We start from the raw sequence: 18,315 nt of genomic DNA on the forward strand, positions 1-18,315 counted from the left end.
AGGCCAAAAAAAAAAATAGGTGTGTTTCCTGTTGCATGCCCCAAAAAATTAGGGTCGGTAGGTAGGTATTTTTTTTTTTTTTTTACTGGCCTGCTTCGGTTGTTTTTTGTGTATTTTTATAATCAGTTTGTTATTCTTTCAGGTTATTTTCATCAGTTCATTGTATAAAGTATACAAGATATGAATAGTCCATGTTCAAAAGTTGCAGAAGACTTGGCCAGGACTTCCAGCTTATAAAATTTTCAAACCATGCCGTTGTTTGACTTCAATCTGTATCACACAAATGCTTACTGTGTTAAAATTTTATTTGAAATCAAACGTTTAAAAGATGCCATTCAAAGGCTATACTAAACAAAAACCGTTTCCGGAAAAAAACGAAAAAAATCCGGATTTTTTTTTTTTTTTTTTTTTTTTTCCGGGAAAAAAAAGTTAGGGTCGGCGCCAAAAAATTAGGGTCGGTCGGGCGACCAGAACACCTATTTTTTTTTTTTTTTTGGCCTAATAGCTTCAATAACACTCCGTATTGTCTAATCATTCGCACTAGTGACTTAAATAATAATATGCTAAGTTACCCTAATAATAGACAGCCTAGTTGCTTCATCAAAAGCCACCTGCCCAGTGTCTCCAACAACAACCAACCCAGTGTCTGTTATAACAACCTGTCCAGTGTTTTATAACAACAACCAGCCCAGTGTCTTCAATAACAACATATTCAGTGTCTTCAACAACAACCAGCCAAGTGCCTTTAATTTAAACTTGCCCATTGTTTTAAACGACAACCACCCCAGTGTCTTTAATAACATCTCCAGTGGCGTATACAAAAACTGATCCAGTGTCTTCAAAAACAACCAGCCGAGAATTTCAACAACCAGCTCAGTTTCTTCAATAACAAGCCCATTGTCTTCAATAACTAAACAACCTGCCCAATGTATTCAACAACAATCAGCAGTGTCTTCAATAACAAACACAGAGGCTTCATCAACAAACCTGCCAAGTGTCTTCAACAACAACCTAACCAGTGTTTTCAACATCAACATGCCCAGTGTCTTGAATAACTACCAGCCAAGTGTTTGTAATAACAACCTGTCCAGAGGCTTCAACAATAAGCAGCCAAGTCACTGCAAGTGTCTTCAACATCTACCAACCCAATGTCCTCAACACCAAGCCAAGTGTCTTCAACATCTACCAATCGAATGTCCTCAAAACCAAGCTCAGTGTCTTCAACAACAAGTACCCAAAAATCTTCAATAACTACAAGTCCAGTATCTTCAATAACACCTGGCCAATTGCGTCAATAACAACATGCCCAGTGTCTTTGATAACAACATACCCAGTGGAGACTTTTTATAACAACTTGTATAGTGTCATCAATAACAACACGCCCAGCTGCGTCAACAACAACCTGTACATCGGCATCAATAACAACCAGTCCAGTGGCTTCAACAATAACCAGCAAACTGTCTTCAACAACAACTTGCCAAGTGGTTTAACAAACAACCTGCCCAATATCTTCAATACCAACCTGCCAAGTGGCGTCTTTAACAACCTGCCCAGTGGCTTAACACACAACCTGCTCAGTGGCTTCAATACCAAATTGCCTAGTGGCTACTATAACAACATACCCAGTGCATTAATAACAACGTGCCTAATGGATTAGATAACTTCTAGCCTAACTTCTAGCCCATGGCTTGAATAACAACATGCCCAGTGTCTTCAACAACATCTTGCCCAGTGGCTTCAATGTCAACATGCCCAGTGGCTTTAATAACATCACGCCCAGTGGCGTCAATAACACACCCAGTGGCGTCAATAATAACTCGCCCAGTGGTGTCAATTACAACACGCCCAGTGGCGTCAATAACACGCTAAGAAGCGTCAATAACACGCCAAGAGGCGTCAATAACAACCTACTCAGTGGCTTTAACAGCATCTTGCCCAGTGGCTTCAATGTCAACCTGCCCAGTGGCTTTAATAACAACACACCCAGTTGCGTCAATAACAACCTGTCCAGTGGCGTCAATAACAACACGCCCAGTGGCGTCAATAACAACTCGCCCATTGGTGTCAATAACAACACGCCCAGTGGCGTCAATAACACGCCAAGAGGCGCCAATAACAACCTACCCAGTGGCTTCAACAGCATCTTGCCAAATGGCTTCAATGTCAACCTGCCCAGTAGCTTTGATAACAACACGCCCGGTGGCGTCAATAACAACCTGTCCAGTGGCGTCAATAACATCACGCCCAGTGGCGTCAATAGCAACACGCCCAGTGGCGTCAATAACAACACGCCCAGTGGCGTTAATAATAACTCGCCCAGTGGCATCAATAACAACACGCCCAGTGGTGTCAATAACAACTCGCCCAGTGGTGTCAATAATAACTCACCCAGTGGCGTCAATAACAACACACCCAGTGGTGTCAATAATTAGCCCAGTGACGTCAATAACAACACGCCCAGTGACGCCAATAACACGCCAAGAGGAGTCAATAATAACACGCCCAGTGGCGTCAATAACAACACACCCAGTGGTGTCAATAACAACATGCCCAGACGCTTAATTATTCATCAGCCCAGTAGTTTTAATTACAATTTGTACAAGGTCTTCAATAACAACACGAATAGTGGCTTCAATAAAACCCGCCAAGTAGTTTCAATAACATGTCCAGCGGTTTGAATAACTATCAGCCAAGTTGCTTATATTACGACATGTCCAGTGGCTTCACTAACAACTAGTCCAGCGGCTTCAAATACAACCTGTCCAGTGGATTAATTTGTTAATAGCCCAGTGCCTTAATATAACTATCAGTAGATTTAACAATCAATCAGCCCAGCATTTAAGACAAATAGTTACTCAAAAAGTACTTAACCTAGAGGAAATCTCCCGGTGGTAAATTAGACAACAATAAACAAATTGAAACTCTTTGGTACTGTATTATATTTTAAGTAAAGCTCATGTTAACTATATATTTTTTCTGCTGCACATGTCAGATATCTTTTTATCCTTTTTTAACTTTTTTAATAGTTAGTACTCATTAAAAATCTAATGTATACTGAACTGGATACCATGAAAAGAAGAACTGAATTTTTTATTCACAAACGTGTTGTTAACTACAAGTAGGTAAAAATTTATCCCCTTTATAAATCCTTTCTCTGGATAAGCTTCTGAAACAAATTCAGCATTTTTATATAGTTCTTTTTAAATATAGCAGTATAACTGGTTGAATCGTGATAAACGGTATAGAATCCTGTCTAAAACGAATGAATGTGTATCATTATCTTTCAAATATATATGTTCTTCTCATTTCCCTAAACAGATCATGAAGAGGGATTATTTTTCATATTCAAATGACATGTACTGAATTGTATCTAAATATTCATTTTATATAATAAAATTTTATATTCAATATGATGAGGTAAACAATACTTATCACCTTGATCTTTAAAACGCTCTTGTTACTTGTTCTACTTGGTGCGTCAAGGTCCGTGTTACAGCGGACCTAATCTTCTTCTCATCATCGGAAACCTAAGTAAGCTCGTCTGACAGGTATTCTTTGACTGCATGTATCCCATCCTGTTGGTGACAGCAATCGTAATACACTTGTACCGCTTAAAAAAAAAAAAAAAAAATGTTCAAAGGTGATGTCTGCAACTTTGGTTAACATGGGTCTATCTGTTATGTCAGTATCATAATGTCATAGAGGTGACTTTCTTCACGTTCAGAACTTGCCATATTACGAAAAGTATAAGTTGAAGAGAAACTAATAAAATGCTACTGTACACTTTGACTGCAATGGCTCGAATGACTTTAAACCACATGAGTTCACTCGTGCATGAACTCAATATTCCAATCGAACCGACCTTACTATAATTAACTAAACACGTGTTAACTATAAACAAACAACATTTTACATGTTCGATTTTGACCAACTTTGATAAATTCATTTCCTTGGGGTTGAGCTATGTTTAAATGGAATAGCCCTGACTTGATATCTAAATCTTCCAAGGCTTATCACTACTTATTTTATAAAGTGCATTGATCATAACATTTCCAGAAATGTTTCAATGTAATATATGCTCAGATATAAAAGTCACAAAAAGATGTTACACCTGTCAAGAAAATTACATTACTTCTGCAAGTTGCAGGAATCTAATATCCGTTCTAAAAATATAAATGATGTCATTGTTCAAATCATCTTTAAAAATTGGAGTTATCTACCATTGTCCAGAGCTGAATCAACTACAACCAATGCTATATTGACAATGCAATATTGAATTTTACTTCCGACTGATAAATTAAGGTTATTTTTTTCCTTCTGCTCTTACAAGCACTTTGATTGGTATTTTAGTTTTATGCATACTTTATCCATTGATGATATGCTCCCTGTCTTTGCTTTCAGAGGTGAACATCTTTTGTGTTGAGATTATTTATTTAAAGACCATTTTTCGCCTTTTAAGGTATTAAACATGTTTTGCTGAGAGTGAAGATGTGATATATAATATTTTGAAACATGTCTGATGTAGTTTTTTTTAAAATCTTGATGAGAGATGAGAAAACATATATGAAAGGAAGATTTTAAAGCTTTTCAGAAAGAAAAAAAATAATACACCATATAATTTAGAAACTGCCATGACAAAGTTTCATTTAGCAAATGGGAATGCATTAAAAATAAAGCAGAAATAACAGAAAAACAAACACTTCTCTTTGATCTTACTTACTTTTTACATGCTCTATGTTCTGTGTTGATTGTTTATCAAGAATATGATTGAAAAGTTTTTATCACCTAAACCCAAAATTTAATTATCAGCTAAAGTTCTTGATCAACAAGCACAGAATGGATTTTTTATTTGTCAATTATAGGCTATGGATTCTCAATAAATGTAAAACATTTGCACAGAGGATTTTGTTTATTATATATTCATGCATTGGTTCAATATTAATTAATATTATGATTGGCACCATTTCATATGACTTTAATAGTATATGTTAAATGATTTTTTTTATTTTTTTTTATATTTCAGAAACATTAAAGGAATTTAAAGAATTTGTAATAAGTGATGCAGGCATCATTAAACAGCTGGATTCTCTAAGATCTGAAGTTGAGGAATTTGCTGAAGGTTTCCCAATGCCAGGTCTAACAGATAGATAATTGTAGAACATAGAATAGCAAACCACTGGACTTTCTGAACTAAGATGGAGATGTTAAAATAAAAGTGTCAATTGCATGGTATAAGGTTTAAAATATTTCTTTCTTTAAGGTTATTTGTTAATACAATAATTGTCACTAAAACTTTTTTTTTTTGTTCAGTTTAGGGAAAAAGTCATTGATTGGTGCTCTTTTATTTTCATGTACCGGTAATAATTCTTTAAAAGGTCATCCATAAGAAGTTTCTGTAAGTGATTAAATGTATACACTGTTAAATGTTACTGCCAAGTTAATAATTACAAAAGCAGCTGTTTGTTTTTTACATCATTAGTTATTTTAATTTTACATTTGTTTATGATACTGAATTAAGATTTTGAGAGGATATTGTCTTTATTCAGTTAATGGCATATTTTTAATTGTTTTATTACATGAGATTGTATTTTTTATTTAATGTTCAATTTTATTTGTTGAAATTACAAATAGGAATGTGGAATAGGTGCTTGTCCCTGTATAAAAAATCATGAGGATTGTCCAAAATAAAATGTTTAAACTAATGTTAGAAAGTTGGAAAATAAATGAGACAATTATTCATGATGGCCTTGGCTTAGGATGTTTTCTGCTCTTTGGTCAGGTTGTTGTCTCTTTGACACATTGCCTATTTCCATTCACAATTTTATGATATCTTCAGCAGAAAAAAAATCATTTCATGTTGATTAAATAAGATAATTTTATTTCAAACTTATTGAAATACAGATCCAGTGTCCTGTTTTTATATTTGTTAGTTGAAAAGAGTGCAAATTTTCACTGCATTCATTGTTTAATTTAAAAAATAACAAATAAGGCCAGTCGAATCCTAGTTACTTGAAGATTTTTGGTAGAGGTAAAAAGATTGTCACCCATATGTGCGCCAAAATATTTGACTACCTCATGATACATAGATTATTGCATGCCCTTCGGTGGAGTTTCCTTTCAAGTTCACAGTATATTTTATGAAATTGATAGGAACTTCAATTATTGTAAAGGATATTTATCTCATACATGTACTAAAATGTCATAGAATCTCTAACAATAAAAGCATTTTATTGTAACATATATATATAACTTTTTTAGAGGGATTTAAACTTGTTAGGAGATAAGTGTATTTTATAAATATCCTGTATATTTTTACATTCTGATTTATATATGGAAAAAAAAGAAGTAAATTCATTGAGAAAAACTTATTTATGAAATTCAAAAGTTGGATGGTTTAAAATGATATCATACCTTAAATGGATGAAATACACATTAAAATCATTTGTTAAATTGTTTCTCAGTGATTACTTTGTAAATCTATTTATCTAGAGTACTACTTTGTAAAACAGTTTGTACATTTGAAATCAAATTAAAATCAGTATTATACTTATATATTTTTCAATGAGGTAAGTTGCAAAGCTGTAATGGTTTTATATAATATCTAGTTTACATTATTTCTGTGAAGACGTTTACAAAAGTTTTCTCATAAACGTTCATACATCATTAACATTGTAAAGACCTTATCCCTTAACATTCCAATTTTTTGATACATCATTTACTATCCTATTTACCCCTGCAAAACAATAAACAGATTGATAATTTCTTTAATTAGCCAACAAAAACAAATTCAATAAATTAAACTTATTCTTCCTAGATTAGCATCATTGATTTTAGAATGATGAAGAGTTGCCTCATTGCATTTTGGCAGTCATATCTTCTTATTTTCAAATATGATAGAAAATGCATTTTTTCTAAATGCACATTTTTGCTATTTTTGTAAGACAAGATTACTAGTTATTTTGAAGAAATAATTGAGAGGTCATTAATGTAAATGTATTCATGGTAAAATCAGCATTTTTAGTAGTTTTAGGTCAAATAATAGAATGTATAGACAGATAGTTATAGATAATTAGATAACTTATATAAGTTTTATAGCATTTGTTTTTATCAGTGATAAATGTTTTTGAGTAAGACATTTTGTCTGATTTATTACTTTTAATAGTGTTATTTGTGAAGTGCTCATGACAGTTTGAAGATAAAACTGAGATTGCTGTGTTACAGATGTTTTATTTGCAGTTATTTCAAATTCATTCACGATTTGACTTAATTTTGCTGTGTTACAGATGTTTTATAAATCAAATATATAACATAATTTTAAGATCATGTATTGCACACATATTTTGATAAGTCTTATTAGCGTGTTGGAATTGTATCAGACAACCTCTACTTCCCGTCTAATATGGCCACCCTTACTTTAAATAGAAACTTGTTATTATATTCTGAATAGTTACTGATTTTGACTGTTTAATTCAGCTTTAAAAAACTTGTGAATACAATAGTCTACTTCAATAACTCCGCCCTGCATCCAAGATAGTTGCCACTGCAGAACAACAACAAAAAAGTTCTTAAAATTTCAAAGAACAGTGCATAAAATTATTTGAAATAGGACAATTTGAACAAAAACTAAATGATGCCTAGCTCATTAGTTTCAAAATACTATCTTGTGATATGGTATGGCCCGAGAGGACATAATTTTATAACACTAGTACTTAAGATTGTACAATGTATTACATTTATTGTTTTTTATCTACATACACAATGTTACATAATAATAATTATTATTGGTTAGTATTGAAATACATAAATTCTTTTTTTCTGCTACCCAATAGATCATTTTGGAAATTTATAAAATGAAGTTGAAGTTTTATTGTGTTTTTTAAAGGCAGGTTTTTAACTTTGTAGTGCTTATTTTGCTTTGAAATATTCTTTCTCTTTTGAAGTGCACAGTTTACTTAACTTATGATTTAAGATATATTTTGGGGTTTTTGTGTTTAATTATTAACCCTCATATGAATTTTATCTTTTTTTAGATGGAGTTGTGAATATCTGAAATAAAAATCTGATGTGGTTGTCTTCTTATCTTAGAATGGTTTAAAGCTCTATCTTTGCTGTTGCATTGATAAACGCATGCCTTTATTTGCCTTGAAAAATCTCTGTCAAAGGGTTATCACTTATAATATGCTGGTGAATTTTACCTGAAGATGTAATATTGTTATTTCCGTTAGCTCTTTTATCGCTCTGGCAAAAATAATCACGAATATAATGCCTACCCATGTTAAAACTACAATAAAGTATAGCTGGCATCAATTATTTCTTAAACACGTTAAAAAAAAGGAAATCAACTGTCATAATATGGTACAGGCATTTCTTATGTACAAAATGAATTAAACCTGGTTTTATAACTAGCCAATCATCTCACTTGTATGAAAGCCACATAAAATTCCATTAAATTCACAACTCTGAAGATAGTTTTAAAAACATTTTATATCATTAGACATTAAAACCCTATGTCCAAATGAAACCAATTGGTTTTTGTCAAGCCTTCAAATGTTGTAGCAGAAAGCTCCACAGAGAAGGGGATCAAGCAGCATTTAACTAACTTCTTAAAAGCTTTATATTTTAGAAGGTGGAAGACCTGGATACTTCATACTTTGTATATAGATGCCTAATGTTACGAAGCTTCTGTCTGTCATATGACCATTGTCCTTGACCTCATTTTAATGGTTCAGTGACTACTTGAAAAAAAAGTTTTTTTTTTATTTTTGTAATCTTCATTTCTCTCTTATTCGTAATATGATAACTATATTTGGTATGTGCATACCTTGCAAGGTCCTCAACCCCATCAGACAGTTTTCACTTAACCTCAACCTAATTTCATGGATCAGTGAACAAGGTTAAGTTTTGGTGGTCAAGTTTTCTCGTTTGAATTGTTTAACATCTGTTGTTTCGGGCCTATTATAGCGGACTATGCAGTATGGGCTTTGCTCATTGTTGTAGGCTGTATGGTAACCTATAGTTGTTAATTTCTGTGTCATTCATTTTCTTTTGGAGATTTGTCTCATCAGCAATCACCACATATTCTTCTTTCTATCTTAGATACTTGTATGGAAGGATTGTAAGGTGTACATGTCCAACTGGCAGGTGTCAACTGACCTTAACCTTATTTTCATGGGTTCAGAGGTAATAGTTAAGTTTTTGTTTTGTCCATTTTTCTTACACTGTATGCAATAGGTCTACTATATTTGGTGAATGGAATGATGTTAAGGTGAGCATATCCAACTGGCAGGTGCCATCTGACTCATTTTCATGGTTTAGTGTTTTTTTTCTAGTTTCGGGTTTTAGGTAAAAAATTCAAGTTCTCTTCCTTAGTCTAGAATTGCTGTTAACTCAACTACAACCAAATGCAATATTTAATTTTACTTCCAACTGATAACTTGAAGCAATCTTTACCATTCAGTACTTACAAGCACTTTGATTTTTATCTAATACTATATGCAACTATATTTGGTGTATGGAAATATTTTATGATGTAATTGTCAGTCTGGAAGGTTTTATTTGACCTTTACCTCATTTCAGGGTTCATTGCTCAGTGTTAAATATTTGTGTTTTGGTCTGTTTTTCTTTAATTATAAGCAATTGGTCAACTTAATCTGTTGTGTGTATTCATTGAAAGCTGTACATGTTTGCCTGGCATCGTTCATCTGACAATGACCTCATTTTCATGGTCCATTGGTCAATTCAGTATTTTCTTGGTTAAGTCTGTTATAGAAGCTATAAGCAATATGTCAACTATGTTTAGTGCATTGAATGATTGTAATATGTACATGAATTCTTGTTTGGTTCATATGACCTTGACCTCATTTTCTTGGATCATGTCAAGTTTATATGATAGTTGTAGAAAAGCATTATAATTAGGACTATCAACATAATATCAATGGTAAGTAAAGTAGGAGAGATAATTCAGCGTGTGCTTTCTTGATAAATTTTACAGTAATGGAAAATACAACTGATCTCCATCTATAATATTTTACATGGACTTTTGATAGCTAAATCAAAGACAGATAGTTTTGGCATTTCTGCTTTGAAACTTTTGGATTTTATCCTCAGGTTTCTTTAGTTTTTTTGTTTCACAAAGTTTTTTGATTTCAAGAGTGTATCCTTTATTGTTTAAGGAATGTGTTGTAAACACTGATTTCTGTATCATATGTCAATATCGGAATATGAAACCACTAGGCCAATCATTACGAAAGTTCACCAAGAAAAACTGACAGCTATGAATAGCACAATAATGTTAAAAGTGGCCATGGCTCAATCTAAAATGATTTTCAAAAATAAAGTTTTTACTGACTTTATTGGTTTAACTTCAGTAATTTACAATTGCTTTAATTCATTCAATAATGTATTTTACAAGTTCAGTTTTTCGTCTCCACATTCACACTGTTACAATACAAAGATTTTACAATTTTCAAGACAATATATTCTTTACAATATCATATGTTGTTTTGCAAGTGGTCATGGTCTATCAGTTCAATATAAATATTATCAATAAATTTTCTAAGAATTGGACTGTTTCAACAATCTATATTGGTTTCATAGGTTGAAACAGATTGATTCAAGTGATTTTTTCAAGAGTTTTACATCAGGTTTTTCCTGAACTTTAAATATCTTTTAAATGGCTTTTGATAAAATTAACATATAATTGAACGTTTACAAGAAACTTGAGATCGTCATCTCATTATCATTTATTTCAAGTATACAAAATAGAAACTAAAAAAATAATTTTCATCATGAATCCACTTCCATTTTTTCTACCGGTTTCTTTTCTACTTTTTTCTCTTTAACTTTTGTTGGTTTAGTTTCTGCTGGCTTTTCTTTTTTAACAGTCTTCACATTGAATACTTCTTCTATTGATTGTAATGGCTTTATAAGATTTTCTGTTGTTGTCCATATATAACATAAATCTGGTTTCTGTGATACAGTTGGATAAGGTCCACTTGAACACTTGAAATACTCTGATGGAGCATGACATACAAACTCCATATACTCCATACTCCTGGGTAAATCTTCCTCTGGGCCTAAAATTGGAAAAATAAACAAATAAATTATATGTATGTCTTTTGTGGAAACATATTTAACCTTCTAGAAAACCTGAAAAAATTCTCTAGTAATTTTTTTTAAACAAGGTGCACATATTCAATGTTTATTCATTCATTCTAGAATTCTAAAGGCTCTGGGTAAAAACCAGGAATTATTATGCAAACTGGATACAAATTGATGCTTTCAATTTACAGCAAATAAAAAAACAATGAGATTTTAATGGCAGTAAGACTTCTGATACATGTACCAATAAACATGATAATTATAATACTGATCAAAATAACTATAAACATAAACATGAGTTTTCTACTGTTATAACATTTTTTTCAAGTAACATGTTAATTTCATCAATAATTTTCATATTTATCAACCATACATTGTAATTCCTTTCATTTTCTATGTCAAGACCATCTTGAATATGTATTACTTTTATTTATACCTTGGACTCTTTCCACTTGCATTCATTATTGAGATAGTTCCCTTATTACTAGCATCAAACTTTAGAATAGCAAAACATACACGTATTTAAAATCTCAGGTTAAGACCAAATACATACCCATTATATATGTGGTGGGATCAAAGTTCCCTTCTTGACTATTCTGTGTTGGTAATAACCATGAAATTACTGCTGACTTTTCATTATACTGGTCCTGCATAAAACCTCTAATCTGTGCGTAATACACAGACAGGTCATGGTCTACTAAGGAGACTACATCCCCAACCTGGTAATACATTCCCTGTAAGATAAATGTGGAGTATGTTAATAATACAGGGACAGGTCATGGTCTACTAAGGAGATTACATCCCCAACCTGGTAATACATTCCCTGTAAAATAAATGTGGAGTATACACAGACAGGTCATGGTCTACTAAGGAGACTACACCCCCAACCTAGTATTACATTCCCTGTAAGATAAATGTGGAGTATGTTGATAATACAGGGACAGGTCATGGTCTACTAAGGAGACTATATCCCCAACCTAGTAATACATTCCCTGTAAGATAAATGTGGAGTATACAGACAGGTCATGATCTACTAAGGAGACTACACCCCAAACCTAGTTATACATTCCCTGTAAGATAAATGTGGAGTATACACAGACAGGTCATGGTCTACCAAGGAGACTACACCCCCAACCTAGTAATACATTCCCTGCAAGATAAATGTGGAGTATACACAGACAGGTCATGGTCTACTATTAAAGGAGACTACATCCCCAATCTAGTAATACATTCCCTGTAAGATAAATGTGGAATACACAGACAGGTCATGGTCTACTAAGGAGACATCCCCAACCTGGTAATACATTCCCTGTAAGATAAATGTGGAGTATGTTGATAATTTGTATTAAATGTAGATATGGTACTGTGTATACATTGTACATGATTTCAATACAGATGCAATAGGATAAAGCTGTCCTCTGACATCATTTATGACTTCTGGCTTTGCCACCATTTCATGACATAAAATGAAATAGAGAAGTTCTATCATCTGAAATTGAATTTTGAAAGCAAAGCATTGAATATGGTATCAGGATTTGCTCTCACAAATGGAAATTACTATATGTTCAATCTTTATTTTCTTTTTTAACAAATAAACTATGACTCTGTGTACATAAATTTGAAAAGTACGTAACAAAAATGCAGCCAGATGTATTTTTTATTGTGACATCCTATGAAAAAGGCCTCAGGCTGAAATGCAGAACTTGAGCTTCGTCTTGGACATTGTTGGTGTATCAATATATTCAATTAATTTTCTCTAAAATTCAGAATTGCACATTTAAAGATACCTTTTCAGTGTTCCAGCTAGGATTTGAAAATAGAGGGGCGCGTTTTTAAAAAGGGCACTTTAGCGCGTTCTCACTGAAAAAAATCAAATACTTTATATTACCACATAAAGACATATTTCTTGATGCATGGTGGGTCTAAGATGAATTTGCAACGCGATGCGCTGCGTTGTTTTGTAGAATTATTTTTATTACACTTGTGAAATGAATTGTGCATGTCAGTTTAAAAACTTCACATAAATCTGCAATACAGTCAGGAACAATACTTAACATTTTCTCTGAAGGCCAGCCTGGATCCAAAAGTTTTTTCAAGGGCCCTGTAGAATTTTTTTAGGCCTTACCAGGTTTGTTTTTACTGCAGGCACATACATACTAATAGTCTTGAATGTTCTTATATAAAAGCCAAAAATATATATGTTTGAAATACCTTATACATGTAGCTTGTTTCTTATTATGATGGAAATAATAAAGGAATTAAATAAACATGAGTTTTTCAGAATTAAAATCCATTTAACCATGTATTTTCAGACTGGTAAACTTCATATATATTTGTAATATTATTGAAAAAAAACAAAAAAAAACAGCCCCCCTTTCCATACCCCTAGATGTAAATTATTTTAATAAAAAAAGTATTATCAGTTTCACCCCAAGAAATTATTATAATTTTTCATGAATGAATCTTAGCAGTTGTAATCAAAATGATTTCCAAAATGAAATTCCTACTGTCTATAAATAACAATGAAATGTAACTGTTTCCTGTTAATAAGGGGTTTCCCGAATTTTCCCGCCAAAAAGCACATGGCTTTCAACAATTGTAAACAAAGCATTCAATTTGTGATCATGGATTACAGTTTTAATTAATTTAATTTGGATATAGATATTCAACTTAAGGTACAGTCAAGCAATGTTTTTACTTTCTTCTGGATTAAAACTAGTTTGAAAGATCAGTTTAAAAAATAAAAACATCAAAACAAAAACGATGTGAATTGTGAATATTCAGTGACCCATAAATTTTTTTAACTCTGCTACGGAGGTCAAAGTTACATCATGTTTCATGCATTTTGCGTGTTGACCTATTGGAATGATTCTTTTTAAATGACATAATAAATAACAAATACAATAGAAATGAACATCGTTCACATTTATTTTATAAATTATATTTTGCATCGTCAGGTGTTAAAATAATCAATTCATTTAACTTCGATGTTTGGTGCTTCAGGGTAAAGGGATTAGACAGGGTCGTAAATTTCACCTGATTAAGTAATTGACTCTAATCAAAAAGGTGATTATAATCAGGTAACAAGTGTCAACAATTTTAATCTGTTGTCTTAATGAAGTGTGTGTATAAAGAACTCAACAAAATGGCGACGATATGAGGAAAAAAGATTGTTTTTTAAACTTTTTTTCAAAAGGGCACAGAGGGGCGCAGGGGCGCTTAAAAAAGGCAGAGGGGCGCAAAATTTCGGGGGCGGGGCGCGGCGCCCCTCCATTTCATGCTAGCTGGAACACTGCCTTTTAATTACCAAGTATTGTTTCAATAATCCAAACTTTGAAAAATGCATTTTATTGCAGTGTTTAAGTGAATTGTTAATTTTAATTGCTATACATTCATATTGCTAAATAAACACCGTACAGGGTCATGCCATAAACACTTATAAAATTGAAAGGACTGATTATTGTTACATAAACAAATCTGTGTTCTAATCTGAATAATTACTTATTAATTAGTGACAGAACATGTACATTATTTAAATGTGATGTTTCTTTAATACATGTAATTGTTAATTCTTAATAGGAGCTATATTCATTTTAAATATCTTATTAAATGTATTGCATTTGTGTTTATCACTGAATCCTCTTTAAAATTCAGACAAATATTTTATATTACCCAGTATTGCCCAGTATTACCCACTAAAACCCAGTAAAGCCCGGATTTTCCCAGTATTTCCCACTGGGCTGGGCAATACTCATAAAACCCAGGTTTTTGCCAACCCTGAAAATTCAAAAGACTTGTTATTCATGTTATTAGTCTGCGCAAGAGGATGACATTCAAAAAATTGTCTCCTTAGTGTTAATTATTCAGAATCTGGCATTTCACCTAAGTATAATGACATAATATGACTGATGTATATAAACATTTATAAGATGTTTGTATTTGCTTGAACAATTAACAGACATTCATTGGTATCAATAATCATGAAAGAGTAACCAAGCCAAATTAAACAACACTTAGCCATAGAACTTGTAAGAGCTGTATATTGTTAGAAAATTAAGGGAATCTCTATTTTAAAAAAACAACATATGAAACATACAAATTTATACCTCCACAAGTCAAAAACAAAATTATACTTTTTTATGTCTGAGCACTGATATGATCTTTCAAAAGCAGAGGTCAAAATGGACACTATTGTATCATAGATCTATAACCCTTTATTTGGTTGAGGCATTGCGAACATGTTAACTTGTGAGTTATAGGGTACTAATGATACCCAGTTTAGGGCTGCTATAAGTATTCTATAAACTGGAATTTGATGATTGCAAAATCCCATTACGTAGTATAGAAAACTCCCATGTACATGTAGGTTGATTTCACATCTAAAGAAGCTCTTACTTGTAGTTCCTGAGGAAAATGAGACCAACATAAATAAATGGCTATTACGGTATATGTTAATATTTTGCAAAAAGTAAGTGGATGAGATCTGAAAATGCATCCATAATATAGCATGATCATATGAAACTTGATACCAAAATTTGAACCTGACAAAAGTGCTACCAAAAGTGACGGACTTAAGAAATAGATAGTAGGATGAACAGATTAACCAGTATACATATACATTGTATGCCTACTCCTTTTAAAAAGAGGGGGTATGATAAGAAAGACCTGCACATAATACATAGTTTTAAAAATACTCTACATAAATATAAAATGAACCATTCAAAGGGCCCTGTGAAATTAAATAAAAGATTGTGCAATACAAAAATCCTTATTAAAATCTATCTTTAATTTCATATTATTTCTATTGAGAAATTAATACTTTTGAAGAAGATTTTCATTTATATGCCATGTCATGCATGTGTACTACATGTAGGTAGATTTAGATAAGTTTACTTTGCAATGAAAAAAAGTTGTAGATAAATTGGATAAATAGACAGAAAGAATTCCTTAAGATGTTTTAGCAGGCTTTCAGTAAATGCAGTATACCGCCATCAAGTACAAACAAATAAAGGGCACCTTAAGACAGAGAAATGTGTACCCATTTAATATGCAGTGGTGTCATATGAAACCAGTTAATTCAATTAACTTTAATTACATATAATATAAAACAGATATATTATATTTACATTGTGTCCTCTATATATATGTATTTGTACATGTAGACATTGTATGAAGTATGAACTTACATCATGAAAAACACTTTCCCCAGTTACTACTGTGGCTACTGCAGTTGGCGCTTTGAGAGGTTGCTGAAAAGTTAAAATCATCATTCAATCAGCATTGATTTATAAAAAAAAAAGAAGGTATTTTAAAAACTCACTTTATAAGAAATTCAGTACAATCAGTACATGTATGTGATCATGAATCGATATTTCAGAGATAACTGTATTGTATTTGAAGTTTAAGTACGTCCATTGGTAGTTTTACTGTCGCAAATTTAGTTTATCTGGCGACGCGTAGCGGAGACAGGTAAACAGGTATTTGCGACAGTAAAACTACCGATGGACGTCCGCAAAAGCTTCAAATACAATACAGTTATCACTATTCAAATGCAAAACAAGTTTATAACTAAATTTAAATAATTATTTCAGTGTAAAATCTACATTAAAGAAAATTCCGCGAAATGATGTTATCTTCTTTGGTCCCTTCACCAGGTGACGTCATATGTATACTTCGGAAGTTCTGGCGTCAAACATAAACACCTGGTATTTTCTGGCTTCTGTGCCGCTTCAGAATATAATAAAATTTGATAAAAAGAGGATTTTTAGGTGTAACATGTGAGTTTTTTGGCTTATTATTGTAGAAATTACATGTCAATACATTCAGCAATTCAAAATGTCAGCTTCCTTAGTAACAGACAAGGAGATAGAGAATTTTACGCTAACTGTCATCCAATTAAGCAGAACCACTTCCTTAGTAACAGACAAGGAGATAGAGAATTTTACGCTAACTGTCATCCAATTGAGCAGAACCATAGTTTATATGTATCTAAAATCTACTTTTAAGAAGTCTGGAGATGACAGATATGACAGAAGAAATTAAGTTATTTTCAAAGTTGAGTTTAATTAACCAGTTGCAGATAATAGACAGAACCAATTTAACTATATTTATAATTTAACTATATTTGCACTTACACTTTTCTTAAAAACAACACGTCGACTCCTCCCCTTTGTAGCTAGAGCTCTCGTTGCTGATATGAACTTGTGTTTCGATGGCTTTATCCTAGAACTCTTTCTGAGTGTTGGACCATTACCATTTCCATTTGATTTGATGCCTGTTAAAGTTCCATTCTGAATTTCATTCGTCTGAATGCCACTCTCGTTCTGTTTAATATAACAAGCATTGCATAATGGATCACCGCTAGTCGCTCTTCTCCACAGCGTCGAAACATTGCAATCACATGAAATGCAGACTGGTTTCGCCCCTAGTGGCATAATAAGCTATAAATTAGTGTTTTCAACAGGAAAAAAATAATTGAGAATAAAGAAACAGGGGAGATAATAATTATAATCAATGTTAACTGAGCGGTTTTAAAATGAACAGCTTTTCCTTAAATAAAAACGTAACAAAGAGTAAGAGTTCTAACATGCAGGACCTGTAATAGGTATGTCTGCTCCGACTTCGACCCGTATTTAAAAATGTGCGATCATTAATAGTTATCCCATAAGGACGCGGTGTGTCAGTGTAAGATCATCCCGATGGCCGGAGGCCAGAGGGTGATCTTACACTGACACACCAAGTCCGAATGGGATAACTATTTTACATCCCAGCTGTTTTAGATTAGACGAAAAACCATTTACAATTCATAAAATCTAGTTTAGAACGCCACACAACCATTATAATATACTTTATATATTACTATATGATGTATACCCTTTATGACCCCCTAACACGATGAGTAGATATCAAACAATCTCAACTCGCCCCACTGGAAAATCGTCCCACACTATATCGCCACTTTATGAAAAAATCGCCCCACTCTTGTAACCGACTCGCCCAACTTTAAAAAAGTGTAAAATCAAATTGAACAATCAGTCTGACAACTCATTTATTTAACGAAAAGGGTTTAAACCCCACTGAGTAAAGGTCTGCCAACTCGCCCCAGTTATAAAAATATCTTGCTTCCTTTAAGTATGTTAAATTTCTGATAGTTCGTATCCAGTCGTCCTGGTGAAGTGGTATGTGTCGTGGCTTGATATGCTAAAGGTCTTGAGT

The 18,315-nt window shown here is 32.6% G+C and overlaps 2 protein-coding genes across 3 annotated transcripts in view; one reads left to right on the forward strand and one right to left on the reverse strand.

Annotated features, from left to right (window-relative positions):
* LOC143064306 (serine hydroxymethyltransferase, mitochondrial-like) overlaps positions 1 to 8,069 on the forward strand; it is a 39,280-nt gene extending 31,211 nt beyond the window's left edge. For both annotated transcript variants that reach the window (XM_076237045.1, XM_076237046.1), the window contains one exon: positions 5,024 to 8,069. In XM_076237045.1, the coding sequence (XP_076093160.1) occupies positions 5,024 to 5,151 (128 nt within the window). In that variant the 3' untranslated portion in view covers positions 5,152 to 8,069. The remainder of the gene's footprint in view (positions 1 to 5,023) is intronic.
* Positions 8,070 to 10,332: 2,263 nt separating this feature from the next.
* Positions 10,333 to 17,713, reverse strand: LOC143064307 (GATA zinc finger domain-containing protein 1-like). The gene is made up of 4 exons (XM_076237047.1): positions 17,235 to 17,713; positions 16,287 to 16,349; positions 11,654 to 11,834; positions 10,333 to 11,075 (listed from the first exon to the last, which is right to left on the reverse strand). Exons 1-4 carry the CDS (start codon positions 17,532 to 17,534, stop codon positions 10,786 to 10,788), a joined length of 834 nt encoding a protein of 277 aa, XP_076093162.1. The 5' UTR covers positions 17,535 to 17,713; the 3' UTR covers positions 10,333 to 10,785.
* Between the last annotated feature and the right edge of the window lie 602 nt (positions 17,714 to 18,315).

This window comes from Mytilus galloprovincialis, chromosome 2 (assembly GCF_965363235.1).
Source record: "Mytilus galloprovincialis chromosome 2, xbMytGall1.hap1.1, whole genome shotgun sequence".
In the NCBI taxonomy this organism is placed as follows: Eukaryota; Metazoa; Mollusca; class Bivalvia; order Mytilida; family Mytilidae; genus Mytilus; species Mytilus galloprovincialis.